General features: G+C 41.8%; 2 protein-coding genes across 13 annotated transcripts in view; both read left to right on the forward strand.

The window, feature by feature from the left end:
* Positions 1-13,844, forward strand: part of ltbp1 (latent transforming growth factor beta binding protein 1) — a 135,759-nt gene extending 121,915 nt beyond the window's left edge. For all 4 annotated transcript variants that reach the window (XM_081721673.1, XM_081721672.1, XM_081721670.1 and 1 more), the window contains 9 exons: positions 1-19; positions 3,371-3,532; positions 4,087-4,176; positions 5,318-5,440; positions 6,607-6,744; positions 8,549-8,716; positions 10,357-10,527; positions 11,420-11,578; positions 12,148-13,844. The exon at positions 1-19 is cut by the window's left edge and continues 122 nt beyond it. In XM_081721673.1, coding sequence (XP_081577799.1) covers positions 1-19; positions 3,371-3,532; positions 4,087-4,176; positions 5,318-5,440; positions 6,607-6,744; positions 8,549-8,716; positions 10,357-10,527; positions 11,420-11,578; positions 12,148-12,329 — 1,212 coding nt within the window. In that variant the 3' untranslated portion in view covers positions 12,330-13,844. The remainder of the gene's footprint in view (positions 20-3,370; positions 3,533-4,086; positions 4,177-5,317; positions 5,441-6,606; positions 6,745-8,548; positions 8,717-10,356; positions 10,528-11,419; positions 11,579-12,147) is intronic.
* A 1,061-nt stretch (positions 13,845-14,905) lies between these two features.
* The window catches only part of rasgrp3 (RAS guanyl releasing protein 3 (calcium and DAG-regulated)), a 36,545-nt gene continuing 30,829 nt past the window's right edge, over positions 14,906-20,621 (forward strand). For all 9 annotated transcript variants that reach the window (XR_014125574.1, XM_035532907.2, XM_081721645.1 and 6 more), the window contains exon 1: positions 14,906-15,055. The gene's annotated coding sequence lies outside the window, so the exon portion shown is untranslated. The remainder of the gene's footprint in view (positions 15,056-20,621) is intronic.

Genomic DNA, 20,621 nt, shown 5'->3' on the forward strand with positions numbered 1-20,621 from the left:
TGCCTGCCTGTGGTTAAAGGTAAGACTGAAAGCTAAAGACGTGAGCACTCACGGGTGCCGTATGACCGCCTGGTCAGGCTCACACAGCTTTCCAAACCCTGATGGCCAGACAGTCCATGTCTGTACACCATGTTCCAACAGATCCAAGACAGAATTTTGCAACCGTGGTTACTTTGTGAAAGCTAGAACACAACAGTTAGACTAAAGAGCCAGCCTGTGCTCTAATGTATTAAACACTTCAACTTTGTAAACTCACACTGCCCAATTGATGAAAATTTCCTAGACTTCATCAACTTTTTGGAAACACTCCCCCTTTTAAATCCTAGACTAGAACTTCTGTTATCAGATCCTTTGTACTGCTCTGCTATGTAAACGTGTCTAAGCCATGAGATTCATGTATGACTCACGAAAGGTCCTGTATAAACCTCCTTTTCAGATCAGCCTATTCTCAACCAGACCAGGCCTGCTTGTCATCTAACCCTAATCTAATACACCCTGTCCGGTGTTTGTCATCTAACCCTAATCTAATATACCCTGTACGGTGTTTGTCATCTAACCCTAATCTAATACACCCTGTCCGGTGTTTGTCATCTAACCCTAATCTAATACACCCTGTCCGGTGTTTGTCATCTAACCCTAATCTAATACACCCTGTACGGTGTTTGTCATCTAACCCTAATCTAATACACCCTGTATGGTGTTTGTCATCTAACCCTAATGTAATACACCCTGTGCAGAGTTTGTCATCTAACCCTAATCTAATACACCCTGTGCAGAGTTTGTCATCTAACCCTAATCTAATACACCCTGTACGGTGTTTGTCATCTAACCCTAATCTAATACACCCTGTACGGTGTTTGTCATCTAACCCTAATCTAATACACCCTGTGCAGAGTTTGTCATCTAACCCTAATCTAATACACCCTGTGCAGAGTTTGTCATCTACATTTACATTACATCTACATTTATGGCATTTAGTAGATGCTCTTATCCACAGCGATTTGCAAAAGTACTTTGTAATTTATTCATAGAATATCCTAGTACAGTACAGTAGGTTAGAGTCCAAGATACCAATGAACTAGAATACTGTAGAAATACAGGGATTAATGCTGATACCTGGATGATCTAACCCTAATCTAATACACCCTGTCCGGAGTTTGTCATCTAACCCTAATCTAATACACCCTGTCCGGAGTTTGTCATCTAGCCCTAATCTAATACACCCTGTCCGGTGTTTGTCATCTAACCCTAATCTAATACACCCTGTCCGGTGTTTGTCATCTAACCCTAATCTAATACACCCTGTATGGTGTTTCTCATCTAACCCTAATCTAATACACCCTGTGCAGAGTTTGTCATCTAACCCTAATCTAATACACCCTGTACGGTGTTTGTCATCTAACCCTAATCTAATACACCCTGTGCAGAGTTTGTCATCTAACCCTAATCTAATACACCCTGTACGGTGTTTGTCATCTAACCCTAATCTAATACACCCTGTACGGTGTTTGTCATCTAACCCTAATCTAATACACCCTGTGCAGAGTTTGTCATCTAACCCTAATCTAATACACCCTGTGCAGAGTTTGTCATCTAACCCTAATCTAATACACCCTGTGCAGAGTTTGTCATCTAACCCTAATCTAATACACCCTGTGCAGAGTTTGTCATCTAACCCTAATCTATTACACCCTGTGCAGAGTTTGTCATCTACATTTACATTACATCTACATTTATGGCATTTAGTAGATGCTCTTATCCACAGCGATTTGCAAAAGTACTTTGTAATTTATTCATAGAATATCCTAGTACAGTACAGTAGGTTAGAGTCCAAGATACCAATGAACTAGAATACTGTAGAAATACAGGGATTAATGCTGATACCTGGATGATCTAACCCTAATCTAATACACCCTGTCCGGAGTTTGTCATCTAACCCTAATCTAATACACCCTGTCCGGAGTTTGTCATCTAACCCTAATCTAATACACCCTGTCTGGTGTTTGTCAGTATAATCTAATCACAGTTTTAGAATTGCAGTTATAGTTGCTCTTGTACAAATGTTGCACTAACCTTAATTATCCCATAAGTAGCCACTATGAACCACGTATGAGACTTTCCTTCTTCTTTGATCCTTTCACACGTGCCACATACTTTGGAGGAAAATGAAATATCCAGATTCTATGTCCTTTAGATACATGTTTCCCTGTACACATACACCCTTTAACCTTTAACCCCCCGTTCCAGGTGTCCCTGATTCATTCTGTACAAACACAGCACACTATCGCCACTCCCACGGTACCCCGTTACTGTCCTCACTCAGAGACCCGACTTTTGATAATGATTCAGGACATTAATGTGGTGTAGTCGGGGTGCTCCCGTGGTCCCGGCCCGACAGACCTGCCCAGAGCAGTTTGTGTGATGAATAGGGGGCACCTGAGAAGTGGCCCAGCCGAAATGGGATCCATCATCATTGTAACGTCGAACCCTGACCTCCAAACCCCTCGGCATATTACGGACAGAGAAGTAATGGCGTGAGTCCCATGCACCTGTGCACAGACAGAATTGTGGCATGAGGCATGACGATGATGAGGTGGTTCGTTGTCACGGTCGCGGCATGGTTCTGTTCTCTCAGGTCACGTAGGTCACGGGCTGGGCGTTTGCTGCATTGGTGGTTTTGCCTTGCAAAGCGAGGGAGCACAGTCTGTGCGAAAGATACAGGGAGAATGACTTTAATGTTCAAAAAAGGTCAGCGCGTTTGCCACTGGCTCTATAATAGCTTCTAAAAGTTTCGCTCTCATCCAGACTCGTCATGGTGATAAAAAAAGTGCAAAAAACAGACAAACAGCATAAACCAGCAGCAGGACTGAGACAGAAATGAGACCATTTAGTGTGTGGGGAGAAGCTGAAATCAAAAATATGACCCAAAAATATGCTGGTGTTTGAGGGTGAGCATACAGTGAGAAGTGTGGAGCATACAGTGAGCAGTGTGGAGTATACAATGAGACGTGTGGAGCACAGTGAGACGTTTGGAGGTTTGATCATAAGGCAGAACAGGGAGGATGAGTTCCCTGTGAGGGTCTGGACAAAGTGGGTGGAGACGATTCTACTGTTGTTGGGACGGCCGTTCTCCCCTCAGGTGACTGGTTACTAAGCTTCACTTGGAGGACATTGAATACGTTCCTCTCCTGGCACACCTGCAGTGGGCTTTCTCACATCTTCTAGTGGTACTAGTGAGAAAACCGCACATGTAGCCATAAGGCCTTTCATTTGCTGGGGACTTTTATTTTGCCTGATGACAAAAAAAAAAAGAAAATTATGGAAAAGGTTTAACTCCATGGACCACAATCAGCCCCTTCCCGCTCCACAGTGCCCTCTGTTGAGCGGAAAGAGTGCTACTACAACCTGGATGATGAGAACCTGTGCGACAATGTGCTGACCAGGAGCGTGACCATAGAGGAGTGCTGCTGTACGCTGGGCGCGGGCTGGGGGGACAACTGTGAGGTCTTCCCCTGCCCCGTGAAGGACACAGGTAAGACCCTCCCCCCGCAGCAACTGCCCTGCTGCCCCCGCAGTGGCCTGTAACTGTCATGATCACCACTGCTGACCACTGCTGACGGTCTACCACGGCTACCCAAGAGGCCATAATAGAGAACTCTGTATTTTAGTGTAAATCTATACACTAGTGAAATTCTACATTTTAGCGCAGCTCTATACATAAATGGTTAGTGATTCATGTTATTTGTAGTGGGTATATTATATTCATTTTAACCCACGTATAAATGAAACCCTGGGATTGAAAATGTGTCTGAATATAATCAGTAAGGCTGGTGTACAGGACACAGATTAAGATTAGAGCACCACTGAAAAGGATTTTCCATCCAGCCTTGTTGGAGAATTTCTACTGCAAGTATCATTTAGTCCCAGGCTGTAACTGGAATCAGACATATAATACTTGCACTCCTAATAAGACCTACAAGCGATCTCATTAGGCTAATGACCAAAGACGTGTACTGTGAGACATGGCAAAGCAAAAGCAACAGTTCCCTTCTAGGTCATATTCCACACCTGTTGTGTTTCCTACAGATCAGTTCGTTAAAATGTGTCCTGCTGGCCCAGGTAGTATTCCTAGCGGGAATGCGGTGCTTGGAGTGTCCTCAGCTGACAGCTACAAAGGTACCAGCCTCTTCCCCGTGTGCCGGGCTGCTGGTTTGTTTTGTGTGCTTTGTGTGTTTGTGTGCTCTCTGCGTGTTTGTGTGCTCTGTGTGTGTGTTTGTGTATGCTCTCTCTGTGTTTGTGTGTGCTCTGTGTGTGTTTGTGCTCTGTCTGTGTGCTCTCTGTGTGTTTGTGTGTGCTCTGTGTGTGTGTTTGTGTGCTCTCTGTGTGTTTGTTTGTGCTCTGTATATGTATGTGTACTCTGCGTGTGTGTGCTCTCTGTGTGTGTGCGCTATGTGTGTGTGTTTGTGTGCTCTGTGTGTGTGTTTGTGTGCTCTGTGTGTGTGTTTGTGTGCTCTGTGTGTGTGTTTGTGTGTGCTCTGTGTGTTTGTGTGTGCTCTGTGTGTGTTTGTGTGCTCTCTGTGTTTGTGTGCTCTCTGTGTTTGTGTGCTCTGTGTTTGTGTGCTCTGTGTGTGTGTGTTTGTGTGCTCTGTGTGTGTGTGTTTGGTGTTTGTGTGTGCTCTCTGCGTGTGTGTGCTCTGTGTGTGTGTGTTTGTGTGTGCTCTGTGTGTGTGTGTTTGGTGTTTGTGTGTGCTCTGCGTGTGTGTGTGCTCTCTGTGTGTGTGTGCTCTCTGTGTGTGTGTGCTATGTGTGTGTGTGTGCGCTCTGTGTGTGTGTGTTTGTGTGTGCTCTGCATGTGTGCATGCTCTCTGTGTGTTTGTGTGTACGCTCAATGTTGCTGTATTTAGAGTGTTACTGAACAGAGCTCCTAGACATCTGTAAGCATCTGGCCCACATGTTCCCACACACACGCGTACACATGCCTACACACACTAATTAGAGCCACTGAGTCCCTGTTTTTCCTTTCTGGGTTCTTGGCCACTGACTAGTTTATGAGCGCAGTGAGCTGGTGTTTGAGCTTGGGCTGGTGTTTACATCTGTGCCCGCGTGGGTCACCTGCTCATTAAGGGGTTTGGCCCTGGTTCTAGGTGCCCGAAGAATGTGTCTGTTGTTAAAAACACTATAAATATATAAATATAAATTACACTGAAATGAAATGAATTAAATAACTCAGCAGTTTCTGTGAATCTGTCAGTTTGATGCTAACACTGTGCGTGTCTGCGTGTGTGTTTGCGTGTGTGTGTGTCGGGGTGGGGGGCAGACGCAGATGAGTGTGTTCTCTTTGGCACGGAGATCTGTAAGGATGGCTTCTGTCTGGATACAATAGGAAGTTACGAATGCTACTGCAAAGCTGGATTCTACTACCACGAACTTCAGTGTGTGGGTAAGACCAGAACATCCCACCGTAACATGCATTGTGTGTACTACCCAGTGGAGCAATATGCAGTGTGTTTAAAACCCAGTGGAGGAGTATGTTGTGTTTTCTATAGTCTGTTTTCTTTGATGTTACTAAGGTCACCATTGACACACTGTGTGTGTGTGTAGTGAAAATGTAACCCATACTGTTGAATACTGAAGGAGGTTTTTTGTATAATTCATCACAGACAAAGAAGACTGTGTGTGTGTGTGTGTGTGTGTGTGTGTGCCTCTATGTCTGCTTGTTTGTGTGTGTGTCTGTTTATGTATCTGTGTGTGTGTGTGTGTGACCCTATGTGTCTCTATGTCAGCTTGTTTGTGTGTGTGTGTCTGTTTATGTATCTGTTTGTGTGTGTGTGTGTGTCTGTGTGTGTATGCAGGTGTGTGTGTAACGAGTCTATGGGCCAAACCCTGGGTGAATGTTTGGGTGGGGAAGGTCTAAAAAGAGGCAGTGGAAGTTGGATAACACATGCACACACATATGCACACACATATGCACACACATATACACACACACACACACACACACACACACACACACACACACACACACACACACACACACACACACACACATTTTGGCTCTGTTATGAATGCCACAGCTAATTATAGCAATGATTAGGCTGAGAGCAACACACCCCACACCCTCCGTAAAGCTCCATGGAGGGTGGAGCTCAGTGCAGTGGGGCCATTTACACTCCACCGCAAAGTCTGTGTGTCTGCGTGTCTGCATGTCTGTGTGTGTGTGTTTCATTAGTTGGATTTGTACTTTGAAACTGGACCTTTCAGAAATGCAAAGACCAGAACTATGGACACATTGATCAATGATCAATCTTAGACCTTAAATATCAGCCCTGAATCCCTTCTTCACCCAGAGCACCAGCACCATGACATCACCATGACAACATCATGACATCATCATGACATCATCATCATCACCTGGGTTCATTCCTCATAACTCAACTCTTCCCTACTGCATGTAGTTAAATAGCAAAATCTCCCTCTCTCACTCATGCTCTTTCTTTCTCTATCCCTTTCATTCATGCTTTCTATCTCTCCCCTCTCTGTCTTTCTCGCTCTCTCTCTCATTCATGCTTTCTCTCACCCCCTCTCTCTCCGTTCCCCTCTCTGCAGATACTGATGAGTGTTTAGATGAGTCAAGCTGTGTGAATGGACAGTGTAAGAATACCCGCGGCTCCTACCAGTGTTTTTGCGCTCCACCCATGGAACTTGCACCCGATGGCAAGAGCTGCAGTTCCCCCGCTGTGGCAGGTAAAGTTTGCACCCTAATCCATAATCACTAAACCCTAAACCTTTAACCCTTTACTAACACCAGGTTTTCGTGGGCCAAACTCGTACATCCTAAGCCTTGCATTCCAAAACGTGTTCACACACTCATGAATACAGATTTGAAATATTCCATTTGTCCCACCAGTACCAGACTGATCTGGAGTAGTTCATATGTATACCTGTGTGGTGTGTATACCTATGTGTATATCTGTATGTATACCTGTGTGTATACCTGCATGTATACATGTGTGGTTATCTGTATGTATACCTGTGTCTATACATGTATGTATATCTGTATGTATACCTGTGTGAATACATGTATGTATTTCTGTGTGTATACATGTATGGATTTCTGTGTGTATACCTGTGTGTATACATGTATGTATTTCTGTGTGTATACATGTATGTATGTATACCTGTGTGTATACATGTATGTATAACTGTGTGTATATACCTGTGTTTATACATACATGTATACATGCAGGTATAATCTGTGTGTATACATGTGTGTATATCTGCGTGTATACCTGTGTGTATACATGTATGTATACCTGTGTGTGTATCTGTGTGTGTATACCTGTGTGCATACCTGTGTGTGTATACCTGCATATATACATGTGTGTATATCTCTGTGTATACCTGTGTGTATACCTGTGTGTAAACCTGTGTATACATGTATGTATTCCTGTGAGTATACGTGTATGTATACCTGTATGTATACCTGCATGTATATATGTGTGTATACATGTATGTATACCTGTGTGTATACATGTATGTATACCTATGTGTATACATGTATGTATTTATATGTGTATACATGTATGTATACCTGTGTGTATACACCTGTGTATACCTGTGCGTATACATATATGTATATCTGTGTGTATATATCTGTGTGTATACCTGTGTGTATACCTGTGTGTAAAGCTATGTGTATACATGTATGTATACCTGTGTGTATATACCTGTGTGTATACATATATGTATACCTGTGTACCTGTGTGTACATATGTATGTATATTTGTGTGTATACCTGTATGTATATCAGCATGTATACCTGTGTGTATATATTTATACCTATGTATATACCTGTATACCTGTGTGTACATATGTATGTATATCTGTGTGTATACCTGTGTATACACGTATGTATATCAGCATGTATACCTGTGTGTGTGTATATATGTATACCTGTATGTATACCTGTGTGTATAAATATATGTATACCTGTGGGTGTACATATATGTATATCTGTGTATACCTGTATGTATACCTGTGTGTATACATGAATGTATATCAGCGTGTATACCTGTGTGTATACATGTATGTATATCTCTGTGTATGTCTGTGTGTATACCCGTATGTATACCTCTGTATACATATATGTATATCAGCGTGTATACCTGTGTGTACACCTATATGTATGCCTGTGTGTATATACATGTGTATACACTTGTATGTATACCTGTGTGTATACGTGTATGTATACCTGTGTGTATCTATCTGTGTGTATACCTGTTTGTATACATGTATGTATATCTGTGTGTATACCTGTGTGTATACATGTGTGTATACCTGTGTGCACCTGTACCAATCAGCATGTGTTTGCACCCATGGAGGATATCAAGGATGAATTATTACTACACATTAATCATATCCGTAAAGAACGACATTAAACAGTAGATAAAACTAAAAAGTTATAAAACTATAAAGAATAGGTTGAGTTTTTGGATGCTCATTCTCTAATTCTGTGTGTGTACTACATATGCATGTGTGCGATCCTCAGAGCACAGAGAACAGATCATGTTCCAGAGTGTCTGCTGGGAGACTGTGACAGACACCCTGACCTGCACTAATCCACTGAGCAACAAGGAAACCACATACACAGAGTGCTGCTGTCTGTATGGAGAGGCGTGGGGCATGGATTGTGCTCTGTGCCCTCTCAGAGACTCAGGTACACACACACACACACACACACACTCACATATACACGCATATACATACACAAGCACACGCGCACGCACACACATATGTGTGTGTGTGTGTATGTAAGTGTGCGTGCGTGTGTGTGTGTGTCTGGGAGTGTTGCTATTTTATAGGCATCCATAGTTCAAAGAGGAATATGAATTGTTTTCCTTTTCACTAAATGTGTTTGAATGGGATCTGATCAGCCCAGCACCATGACCTCTCGTCTGCAGCTTCTGAATGACTGCTAGACAAGACCTGACTGAACACACAGACAAGCTGCTGGTTACACAGTGATGCTTTTAAAAAGATCCATTAAATTAATTTGAAGGGACATTTGAAAGCACTGGATGAGCCTGTAGTGCAGAGGTCAGGATCTGGAGGGCAGGAGTTGGAGGTCCTTGCTGGCCTCCCCGATTCAACACGTCAGCCAATCCACAAGTCCTTTGTGAATTTAAATGGCTGTGTATGAGGTGTAGGACTGACCAAAACACAAGAACAGACTTCGTGCGTAAAGATGGACATCCTGTGGCTATTAAAAGGAGATTATCTCTGGTCACATGAGTCACATGCCAGGAGTTCATTAACATCAACAGACATGACATGACTGAGACTCCCTCCCACTGACCTCACAGCCTTTTCCTTGGAACATATTGAAAAACTTTCTTTCTTACTGAGCTGTTTCTAAATTCCAGACAAAAAACAAAAAATGATGAGTGTAGAATTGGTTCCACTTGGTGTGTGTTTGCTGTTTGGAACTGGAACCTGTCCTGAACAAACACACACACAGACACACAAACACAACCCCCCACCCTGCCTGCAAGGCCCGGGCCATGTCCCGTTGTCTCTAGTGCTGCTTCCTGTATGAATGCTTTCTTGTAGGCAGTGTGCTGTGGAGACCTTCTACTGCCCTGGTCCTCATTCTCAGTGCGCTGTGGAGACCTTCTACTGCCCTGGTTCTCTTGTCAGTGCACTGTGGAGATGTTCTACTGCCCTGATCCTTGTTCTCGGTCTGGTTTTCTGTTCCTTCTGCCTCTCTGGCTGATGCAGCCTGTTAGCAAGTGATTGACCCACTCCTGTCTCCAGTCAGGTGTCTGTGTATATAGAAATATGGAGAAGTGCATTGTGGGTCTCCTTGGGTTAGGATGTGGAAACTGCTGAGTGTCAGTGGATGCACCCCCTCTGCTGACCACATGGCACATGCAGATGGGTCTTGAAGGCTCATACGAGCAGGGCATGTTTGGGGATTTGAAACACATCGAGTTTCTTTTGAGTGCCATGCCTTATTTGAGTGTCATGCCTCATTTGCTGTTTGAGTAACTCCATATGTGAATCTCGGAGACCTCTGGATGATTACACCCATCTTGTCATCATCCTGGCAGACATCGGCAGGTCTTTTCTGGTCAGCGATTGGAAGCATGTTACTAGTCGAGTTTGAATTCTGGGTTGAAATCTTGTGTTATATTCTCTTTTCCTCTCTCTACCTCTCTGTCCCACCACATCCTCCTCTGTCTCTGTCCTCTATCTCACCTCCATTTCTTCCATCTTTCAATTCTTTCCTGCTTCCCTTCTTTTACTCTTAAATATGTACTGTCTTCTTCCTCTCTCACTCTCTCCCTCCCCCTCTAGAGGACTACGTCATTATGTGTAATTTGCGAGGCTCCAGCAGTAACAGACGGCCGTACGGTCGAGATGCTCTGGTCGCTGCACCTGTCCATGAGTACGAGGTCAGCCCTGAGTATGACCCACGACCTATGAACCCCGAGCCAACCTTCTATGAGGATTATGTCAACCTCAACAGTAAGTCACACAAGCTCACAGCTATTTCCACATTCTCTCATTTTGTTTTTGCTTTTTGTTTCTAAGTAGCCCCCTAGTGGCCAGAACCAGCACAGCCTCTGCCTGCTCCAGTGGACCCAGTGGTTCCGTTATGAATGCCAGAACCCCTTATAGCCTGAGAAGGCTTATAAACCTTATAACCCTGACATGTTTTAACCTCTTCATGTGTAGAATCTGCCATCCACTGATTTCAGGTTACTCCTATGCTGGTAGGTGACTGGCTGGAGCAAAATTACATACCTATTTAAAATATTTTGTCAGTTTCCACAAAAAGAGAAGAACAAAAAAGCTTAAGGTTACTTATTGTGACTAGTAATTGAAAGACAGTTGGAACTCATTCATATAATCTTATTTGCATAATTTAAAGCAGCCTCCACTGACTCACATGCATTGCTAGGGTGATGCATTCCCACAATAGCTGTAAGAAAGCAGTCTAAACAGGCCTCAGCTCTGTATCTGGGGATCTTTTCTCATAATTTCTGCATCTGATGGGCTGATATCAGGCCATAATTTACACAGCTCTCTGCTGCCATCATGTGGTCATGCATATAAAAATGTTTGCTGGCAACAGGGCCAAAGAGGCAAGTGTTTCTCCTACTGCAACAAACCTGGTTAATCTCTTTAAGGGAATAATTAATTAATATATTAATTACTAATTAATTGAAATGGGTATGCTAGCCCTGATGAAAATAATCTTTTGTGGGAATGTGTGAACTATATACATATTTTATTAGAATATATTTACACGACTTTTTGAAATCTCTAATTTGATGGTACAACTTAATGTTACGGTTGGTATTTAACAAACTCTGACTTGGTGCTTTTGTATCTCCGCATGTATGACGTGTTCCAGCGCCAGGGAGCCGCTACAGCGCGTTCGAGGGCTTGCAAGCAGAGGAATGCGGCGTGCTGAACGGCTGTGAGAATGGCCACTGTGTGCGGGTGCAGGAGGGCTTCACGTGCGACTGCTTCGACGGCTACACCCTCGACATGTCCCGCATGGCCTGCGTGGGTGAGCCACAACTCCATCTCACAGACCTTCAGTTTGGTGCCCATTTAGTTTCCGGTTAAGACTCTGTACCACATATTTTAATATTTAATGGCTGTTTTAATCTATTTCATGTACAATAAGACCTTTTTATGCCCATTTTCATACATTTATAACTTTTGCTTTAAACACATGTAGATCTTTTCCTGTCACTATATTTTAAATGAAGTGCCATATTATGAAGCTATAGATTTTGTTCTGAAAAAGTTAGTTCAATATAATAACAACAAGCCAGAACTATATTGTTATAAATAACAACCAGCCAGAACATCTTTTGGAAATAAAGATTAATCATCATTGGTAGATGAACTGAAATCATTTCTGATCCTGCAGTGTGCAGAAGGCAATAAATAAAGTTCAGAGCTAACATCTTTCTACTAGACTAAAGAGTACGTTTGGAGGTCCAGAAATCAGCACCTACATATTTTATTCCATGTGAAATACAGAGGATTTGTGTTGTAGCCGTCACAGGTCTGAACCACGCAATACGGTTCCACTTACGTATTGAAGACCTGTTTTTCGGTTTCTTTCAGATGTAAATGAATGCTCTGAGCTTAACAAGCAGATGTCTTTGTGCAAAAACGCCAAGTGCATCAACACCAAGGGATCGTATAAGTGCCAGTGTGTGCCAGGATACACACAGTCAGACCAGCCCAACTACTGTGTGCCCATCCAACAGAGCACAAGCAACACAGCCAGCACTGCCACAGAGTGACCCACAGGGGGCTCCACAAACACTAGACATGCTCTTATTTAATCAAAGCCCATATACTCTGCACTGTATCATAACGTCACACAAAGACAAAACAACAACAAAAAAATCTTACTTGGGATGAAGCAAGATTTAACATGCTATAAAATGGGGGTGAGAGAACAAGAGAACTGTGTAAAATTGTATGTTTTTATTGTCTATGTAAGTTTTTTTGTTTGTTTGTTTGATTTTTAAATGGTTTTAATTAAATTAGAAGGAGTCTTTAAATGTGCTGTGAGGGCTTTAGTTCTTCCAGCACAAATGACAAAGCCGCCGATCTGAAAGCTGGCTGTGATCTGCTGTATTTCCCCAGTGTGAGATGTGTTCCTTTATGAAGAAGTCACGTGGTCTGTCTCCTCTCTTCTCTTAGTAGCTTGTTTACTTTGCTTTGCCTTGTTAACTCTTAATCCTTAACTCTGTCCTTTCACCTGCAGTTCTTGCTTCTCTCCTTGTGTTGTAATTTTTTCTCTCACCCCATCTCACTTGTTTTTCTGTTTAACATACAGCGAGTGAACCATATACACATGCACCCGCGCATGTGCACACACACATCACAAACAGAATGTCTTTTTAGCATTAACACATTATTAAAGTAAGTTTTTTTTTAAATAGTGTTTTGTATTAATGATAAAACAAGCTAATTCTCTGTGTCTGGGACGTTGGGACATCTGTCTTTTTTGTATTTCCTGTTTCTTTTACGTCTGCCCTGTGAAACAGGCATAGATCCATGTTTATCAGTTGTTTCAAGAATAGTGATTAGTGATCAGAATTCCATGTGCAGAATGTTTTAGTTTATCACGATGGAAATGGTTAAAACTGATCTCAGATCAGTGCTCCTTCCTTGACCCGTTAGATAAAGGTGAGCCTCTTCCTTACTGCCAAAACAAAGAGAGAGAACAAATATGTTTAATATTTTGGGAGCCGATAAGATTCGGTGAGTTCTCCTGAGAATGGAAAAGTCTCGTGAGTTCTCCTGAGAGGGGGAAAGTCTCATGAGTTCTCCTGAGGGGGGGAAAGTCTCATGAGTTCTCTTGAGAAGGGGAAAATCTCGTGAGTTCTCCTGAGAGTGGGAAAGTCTCATGAGTTCTCTTGAGAAGGGGAAAATCTCGTGAGTTCTCCTGAGAGTGGGAAAGTCATGAGTTCTCCTGAGAGGGGGAAAGTCTCATGAGTTCTCCTGAGAGGGGGAAAGTCTCGTGAGTTCTCCTGAGAGTGGGAAAGTCTCTTGAGATCTCATGAAAGGGGGAAAGTCTCGTGAGAGCTCCTGAGAGGGGAAAGTCTCGCCAGGTTGCAAAGCTGCTATGAAACAGCCGTGGGATTTTTATTGGACTTTTTTTCTTTCTTTTTTTGTACATTTAAACTGAAGAGTTTAATGAAACTTTATGTATTTGTAATTTGTACATGAATAAATAGCTCTTGTATGAATATCCATATAATGTATATTAAAACCCTTTTAATAAATTACAAATGGTGATATTCAAACATGCTTTTATGAACAATTTTTATCGATTTATTTCCCACACTTTCTTTTGTCAGAAATGACCACAGTCTGGGTCGTAAGCTCTTATTTATCTGGAGACAGTAATTGCAGGATAAACATTTGCATGTTAATTACATTTTGGAGTTGGCTGTTCTATGTGTGTGTGTGTGTGTGTGTGTGTGTGTGTGTGTTATAGTGACCTCTGGCTGAAGAATGATAGCAGGCCACCATAAAAATCACAAGGTTGGAGAAGGTGGATGTGTCAGGAGTGGCGCTGGTGGGGTTTTACTGACTCAGTGTAATCATTCTACACGTCCTACAAAGCAGAATGTTACCTGTGTGTGAAAGGAATGTAAAAAGTGTTATGGGAGTGTTACCTGACTGGCAGCTGTGTTAGGAGTGTGTGTGTCCATGTTCCATATTAGAGATAAAACTCACATTCTCCTGGTATCTTTGTTTTCCTACAGTCATTCAGAGATCCTGTTGTGTGAGCATGTGTGAATGGAAATTTGTAGGTGACCATGAGAGCATTCCTACCAGCTCAGCAAGGCTGTGGCCAGCGTTACCAGTCCTATGTGCTCCATGCTGCCCCCCCCCGACACACACACACACACACACACACACACACACACACACACACGCACACCACCCTCACACACACCCTGCCGTGCTCCTGCATGCTGACTTCGTCCCACACGTCCGGGGGAGAAAAACTACTGCAGGACTTATTGAAGGAGAGTGCCACGTTCTTCACATTTTTGACATCAGAACTTCACAGTGTTCATCATTGATTATTTACCGATTTACCAATTTATCTGATACACTGGTGGTCAGCGTTTGATTTCTGCCTAATTAAAGAGTTGTGTGTGTGTGTAGGAAGGCTGTAGATAGGAAAAGGAAGAGGGAAGTTAGGCAGGAGTGGGCAGATCACAAGAGAAAAGCATGGGAGGGGCCTAGCGAGAGAGGAAGGACAAAGAGGCGGAGACAAATGAGAGAGGGGGTGTGGCAAAGGAGGAGGGGAAAAGAAAGAAAGTGTGTGTGTGTATAGGAGGACAGAATCACATGCTCCTCTCTTACACACACACTTGTTTGTCTCCAGTCTGTTCTCATCTCCAAACACTGTGTCTGTCTGTGTGTGTGTGTTTGTGTGTAAATCACAAGTTTGGACTAAAAGGGGACTGGATTGCATTGCACTTGTCTTGTCACCAGCCCGGTAAGATCTTTCTCTCTATCAGTCTCTCACACTGGTCAAAGATCCTATACGATGTGTTACCACTGTACCAGGGTCAAGAACTAGTGAACGGAAAAATATGTCTGCACTAGATGAACCAGAGCTTGAGTGATTGTTCTGATGCACATTAGATGAAGGTCTCGTGGGCTTGCATTTCTGTCCCTGAGCCGTTGTACCAGATTAGCGTCCTGGTGTAAATTTTACACCCCTCTGCAAACTAATGCAACTTTTGTAACTTTAGTGCCCTGCTGTGCTGAGCCAGACAGGACTATTGTGATTACTGTGACCATGAAAGACACACAAGTCAAGGTTGTGCACCAAAAAGCATGTGTGTGTTACATGTCAATAGAGGGCTATGGTTTGTAATGCAAATGCTAACAGCAATAAGCAAGCATCAAGTCTGTGTGTGTGTGTTGGGAGGGGGTTGTGTCACAGACAGTAGAGGGTAAGCTTTGTAATGTCAGTGCTAACAGTAGTTACCAGACCTTAAGTGTGTGTGTGTGTGTGTGTGTGTGTGTGTGTGTCTGTGTGTGTGTGTGTGTGTGTGTGTGTGTGTGTGTGTATGTGTCTTCACGCTAGCCTGCAGCTAGAGTCTGGCTAATGTCACTGGACATAATTACAACACATGCTGGTGACAATCATTTTGATTGTTAATGTGGCATACATTACATACACACACCACTTTTGCTCAGTTTTAATAAGTATCTAAAGAAGAGTGTAGTAATTATTTTATTAAAAAGAAACACGTACTTTCTATGTTCCACAACTTCAGAACACAGTCCTCTTTATAACACTATAGTGGACGAGGATAACCAGACAGAGCTGAATACGTTTTCATTGCTCTCTCTTTTTCAGTTTTGTGACAGTCACAGGGCCAGTTTTGGCCCAAGGACTTTTCCAAACTTTATGATTCTCTCAGTCTTTCATTTAAAAAAAACACAAACACCCATTCTTCCTCTGAGTACATATCTGTCTCAGCCTCTCTCTCTCTCTCTCTCTCTCTCTCTCTCTCTCTCTCTCTCTCTCTCTCTCTCTCACATGGAGAAACAGCAGTCTCAATTTCTTTAGCTGGCCATATTCAGAATTCCAGTGATCTAGTTGTTATCTTGGGTACAGGACAGCAAGGTTGCAGATTGCAACTTAATGTTGGTAGTTAAGTTCGCTACTGTATGATGTTTTATCACAGTTTAGATCAGGCTCTCACCACTACTCCTTCTCAAGCTACCTGCTCACATGTACATCCCTACCATATAAACACAGGTAGAAACCGAGAGGTCATAACAGCCGTATAATTCTCTACAGTAATGAAACAGTTAAATGTCCTTTTAAAATGGAATTCATCATGCAATCCTAAATGAAGTTGCAACCAGTAATATCTAAAGATGATTATTCAAGCCAGGTCAAGTTAAACTTATTTATACAGCACCTTTTTGACACATTATCACTAAGCAGCTTTACAGGTGTCTTGGGTTCCATCTGTAATGATCAAAGTGACAGTGTCATGGAAAGACACCTCAATTAAAGGCTTGAGGGACACGTTCTTCTTGAGTGTCCAGCTAATAAAGTCATGCAGCTCCTCAGTATGAGCGTGAGAGTCTCAGCTCGTCCACTGGTCTGGGCTGTGTGAACTGTTTCTGCATCCATTACAGTAGACAGTGTGGAATTAAATCTCACTATTCTGGAGTTCTGATTGTATGGTGCTGCTGGATTACTCTCTATATACAGGCTGTGTATTCCATGTTTAATGATGTGATCGTAGTGGTGGTCCTGTGTCGTGTTCTCCGGTGGGGGAGTGCTACGGTAAACAATTCCCACTGCTCTTACTTTTCATACATTTGATTTTTATCGCAACTTCATTGTACTGAATCAACTCATTTTGTAAAACTATCTATATTTAAATCTTGAAAATGTTATTATACAGCTAGTAGTTGTTTTCCTTTCCTGTGTGTGTGTGTGTGTGTGTGTGTGTGTGTGTGAGAACATGTACCACAGGATGTTTGATAGCTCTTTTAGGATTACTTCCCGTCTTCAAAGAGTTGTGCTAAGTATGCTGAAGATCTGATTTTGTACATTAGTTAGAGAAAGCAATGAATTGTGTGTGTGTGTGTGTGTGTGTATCTCTGTATGTAGCACTGTGCTGTGGACAGACTGGATATTGTTATTGTTCCCACTTTTAAACTGCTCTTCAATAATTAAATTCTGAGTATGGTCTCCACAAAAAGGCCATACTGAAAACACACACACACACACACACACAGATTCATGTTTTTCTAGATTTTTTCATTGTTAATCACTGGACGTTGCAGGGAGGTGCCCCCCCATTGTTATTCACACTGGTGGAGCACTGGACCTCCTGTCACCAGTAAACTCTCAGGTTATTTTTAGTGTGTGTGTGTGTGTGTGTGTGTGTGTGTGTGTGTGTGTGTGTGTGTGTGTGTGTGTTTGTTTTTGTACGTTTTCCTTTCTAAAATGTCCTAAGTTTGAAAACTAGTGGGGAAATTGGTAACCTTGTGAAAGTCAAAAAGGCTTTTTCCAAAAGGTACATATATAATTTTCATTAAAAGGGCAAAATTTGACCCTGATTACAATACCGAGTTTTTATTCAGTTTTCAGTGGGAATGTACGCTTTTGTAGTCATTTGTTATAGTTCGATTATTTGTGTTTGCATCTTTGCATCAGATGTATTTCTGTTACATCTTTGGATGTATTCAAAAGTAACTGTCCAGTTATTAATGCTTAGGGAAATATCTACCTGTAGCTTCCCCTCTGTGTTCACACAGGTATTGCACATGAACTTTAGAGTAGCAACAGTAGCAAAAAACAACAGTCTTCTGTAAGCTTTCTTCTTCCTACGCGTGTGAACTGATCTGAGTTCATCTTTCTTCTACCTTCCAGTTATCTTTACCGAACCTAATCTTCGCTGAACAACATATGAATACTGACTCCAGACCAGGGATATGAACACTAACATCTACCACAGTCATTTTCAGTGACCTGTAATTACTCAAAACATAACTGAATACAGTGTTATCATCATAGGGTTAATAGGTTTATTTTGCCATGACATTGCTTGTATAATGACTGAATGTCTTACAAAGTTTGTTGCATGATGGCAGGTGGCCAAGGGTCTTTAGGCTTATTTCTGTTTTTATAGCTCCTCAAAATTTAACTGAACATCTGAAAACAGGTGTCAGTTGTGATAGCATTTTAAGAATATGTGCAATCATAAAAGGTTTTAAACAAAATTAGGAGTTTAAATCTTTTTTTCTTAGAAGCCAGTAGTATTTTCCATATTAAACACTTTAGAGATTATATTCCATCACGAGAGTGATATACTACTCCTTTTCACACAGAACTCACTTTTTTAATGTTACCTAATGTTTGTGACCAAGAAAGGAGGCTTCCATAATTTATGAAGCACTGCTGTGTCACGGTGACATGTGCATAAATAAATGTGTGCGTCACAATGATTAACCCAAAAATGGAGGCAGAGTGCAGTTTACACAGACCAAAGCAGGTGTGCGGGAAGGGATGTGTGTGTGTGTGGGTTTTGAGGGGGGGAGGAGCTATTGGGCTAGCATTATAGTTTATTGGTGCAACTGAGAGCCTGGATACAAACTACATAAAGCCTGTAAATGTAACCCCAGTAAACTCTTAAATCATTAGGCCTAAATAAACATATAAATGAGGATATATGAACATTAACGTGTTTATTAACATTTAGTTTAAGCAGTGGAATCTAGCATGTTTTTGCAAGTGAAAGTAGAAATTAAATTGAAATTAATGTAAAAGGCTTCATATATATATATATATATATATATATATATATATATATATATATATATATATATATATATATATATATATATATATATATATATATATAGGTAATACTACTGATAATTGTTTTCGTTTTTTGGAAACTTTTACGTTACTAGATAAAAAGAAATCCAATATTCTTTTCTGCTTGCTGTTGCTCGCTTATATGTGTAGATGGGTCTCCTCAACAAGTCCCGACTCTGTTTAAACCCATTCTATGCACAGTTTATGTTTTAAGTTTCCAGTTACTGCTGAGTGTAAGATATGACAGCCTACAGCACCGTAAGCTTCGCCCCCTGCGCTAATAGATGAAAGTGACAAAGGATCGATCGCTAGAGGAAAATGTGAGTGGGAAGAATAGAAGTCCTTGTCTATGGGTGTGGTGCATGCACTGGAAATGGCTTCTGGAAACCCGCCACACGCAGTTACGACAGTTTTCTGTTCTGATTCACTGCAGCGTAAAACCACACGTGAGAACACCGAGGAAAGTGTATCGCTTCTGACTGCACAGCTGTCGAACAAAGGCGCAGATTATCACTGGATCTGCTTTATAAGTGAGAACAGGACCAAGGAAGAAGATTGCTCAGTAATTATTCTTTAGAGAAGAAAATGTATTGACTGGATTCAAGATAGGCTGATGTCATTTTCGTTGCATATACTAAAGCCTTTGATAAAACATGTTTCAGTGGTTAAGGTACTGGACTAGTAATCAGAAGGTTGCCAGTTCAAGTCCCACCACTGCCAAGTTGCCACTGTTGGGCCCCTGAACAAGACCCTTAACCCTCATTTGCTCAAGTTGCACTCAGTCATCATTGTAAGCTGCTTTGGATAAAGGTGTCAGCTAAATGCTGTTAATGTTAACCCATTAATGGTCTGCTGTCTAAGGTGCAGACAGTGACAACATCATGTGGTAGGCAGATGGACAGAATTATATGAACATATCAACAGCTATCATGCACCTACACTCAGTTACCTTTATCAGGTACCAGCAATGTCTGTGATGATGAGCTGGAAGCTGGTGAACACTAGACAGCAATGAAGGCAGTCCAAAACATTAAAAACAAAATGTTTTAATTCATCAAGTGGGTATAGCGACTTGACAAAATTCATAGCCAATACACTACTTGTTAAGTCTGGGACTTTTGAAATGTTCTGAGTAATTTTTGGTTTCCTCTGCCATTTGTTTTATCATCAAACAGCTGTTCACTAATATTCACTAACATATTATTCATATATTATAATAATATATTATTACACTGTGCAAAGCTACAGTTAAAATACAATCTCTCAGAAATGTCTGGCAAACCTGATTATGTAAAGAAAAACTGTACAGTGAGAATTATTACAAATGTATAGTTACACTGATTTTTGTTATTGCTACAAATATTTACACATGTGAGCTTGTCCTCCTCACAACAAACCTGAGTGGATCATGTTAGGTTATTGCAAACCAACAAAGCAAACCTGCTCATTTATTAAGAAGCACTTTGAAACACTGGGTGTGTGCAGGCTTTGAGGGTAAGCAGGGAAGAAATGTGTACAAATTTGTGGTCTCTGTGTGCATTTACCTCCACTGTTCTGAAAACTTCCTTCCTTCTTTAACCATGCTCACGCTAACGAGCACACACTGGAGAGGTCAGATGCGTTCTTGATACACTTTCTCACAGACAGGGAGGGCTGGTCTATAGGAGGCTTTTCATTTTTCAGTTGGCTTATAAGATTTTTAGTG

Source organism: Electrophorus electricus, chromosome 10, assembly GCF_041902795.1.
Source record: "Electrophorus electricus isolate QZ-2024a chromosome 10, ASM4190279v1, whole genome shotgun sequence".
NCBI classification, from domain to species: domain Eukaryota; kingdom Metazoa; phylum Chordata; class Actinopteri; order Gymnotiformes; family Gymnotidae; genus Electrophorus; species Electrophorus electricus.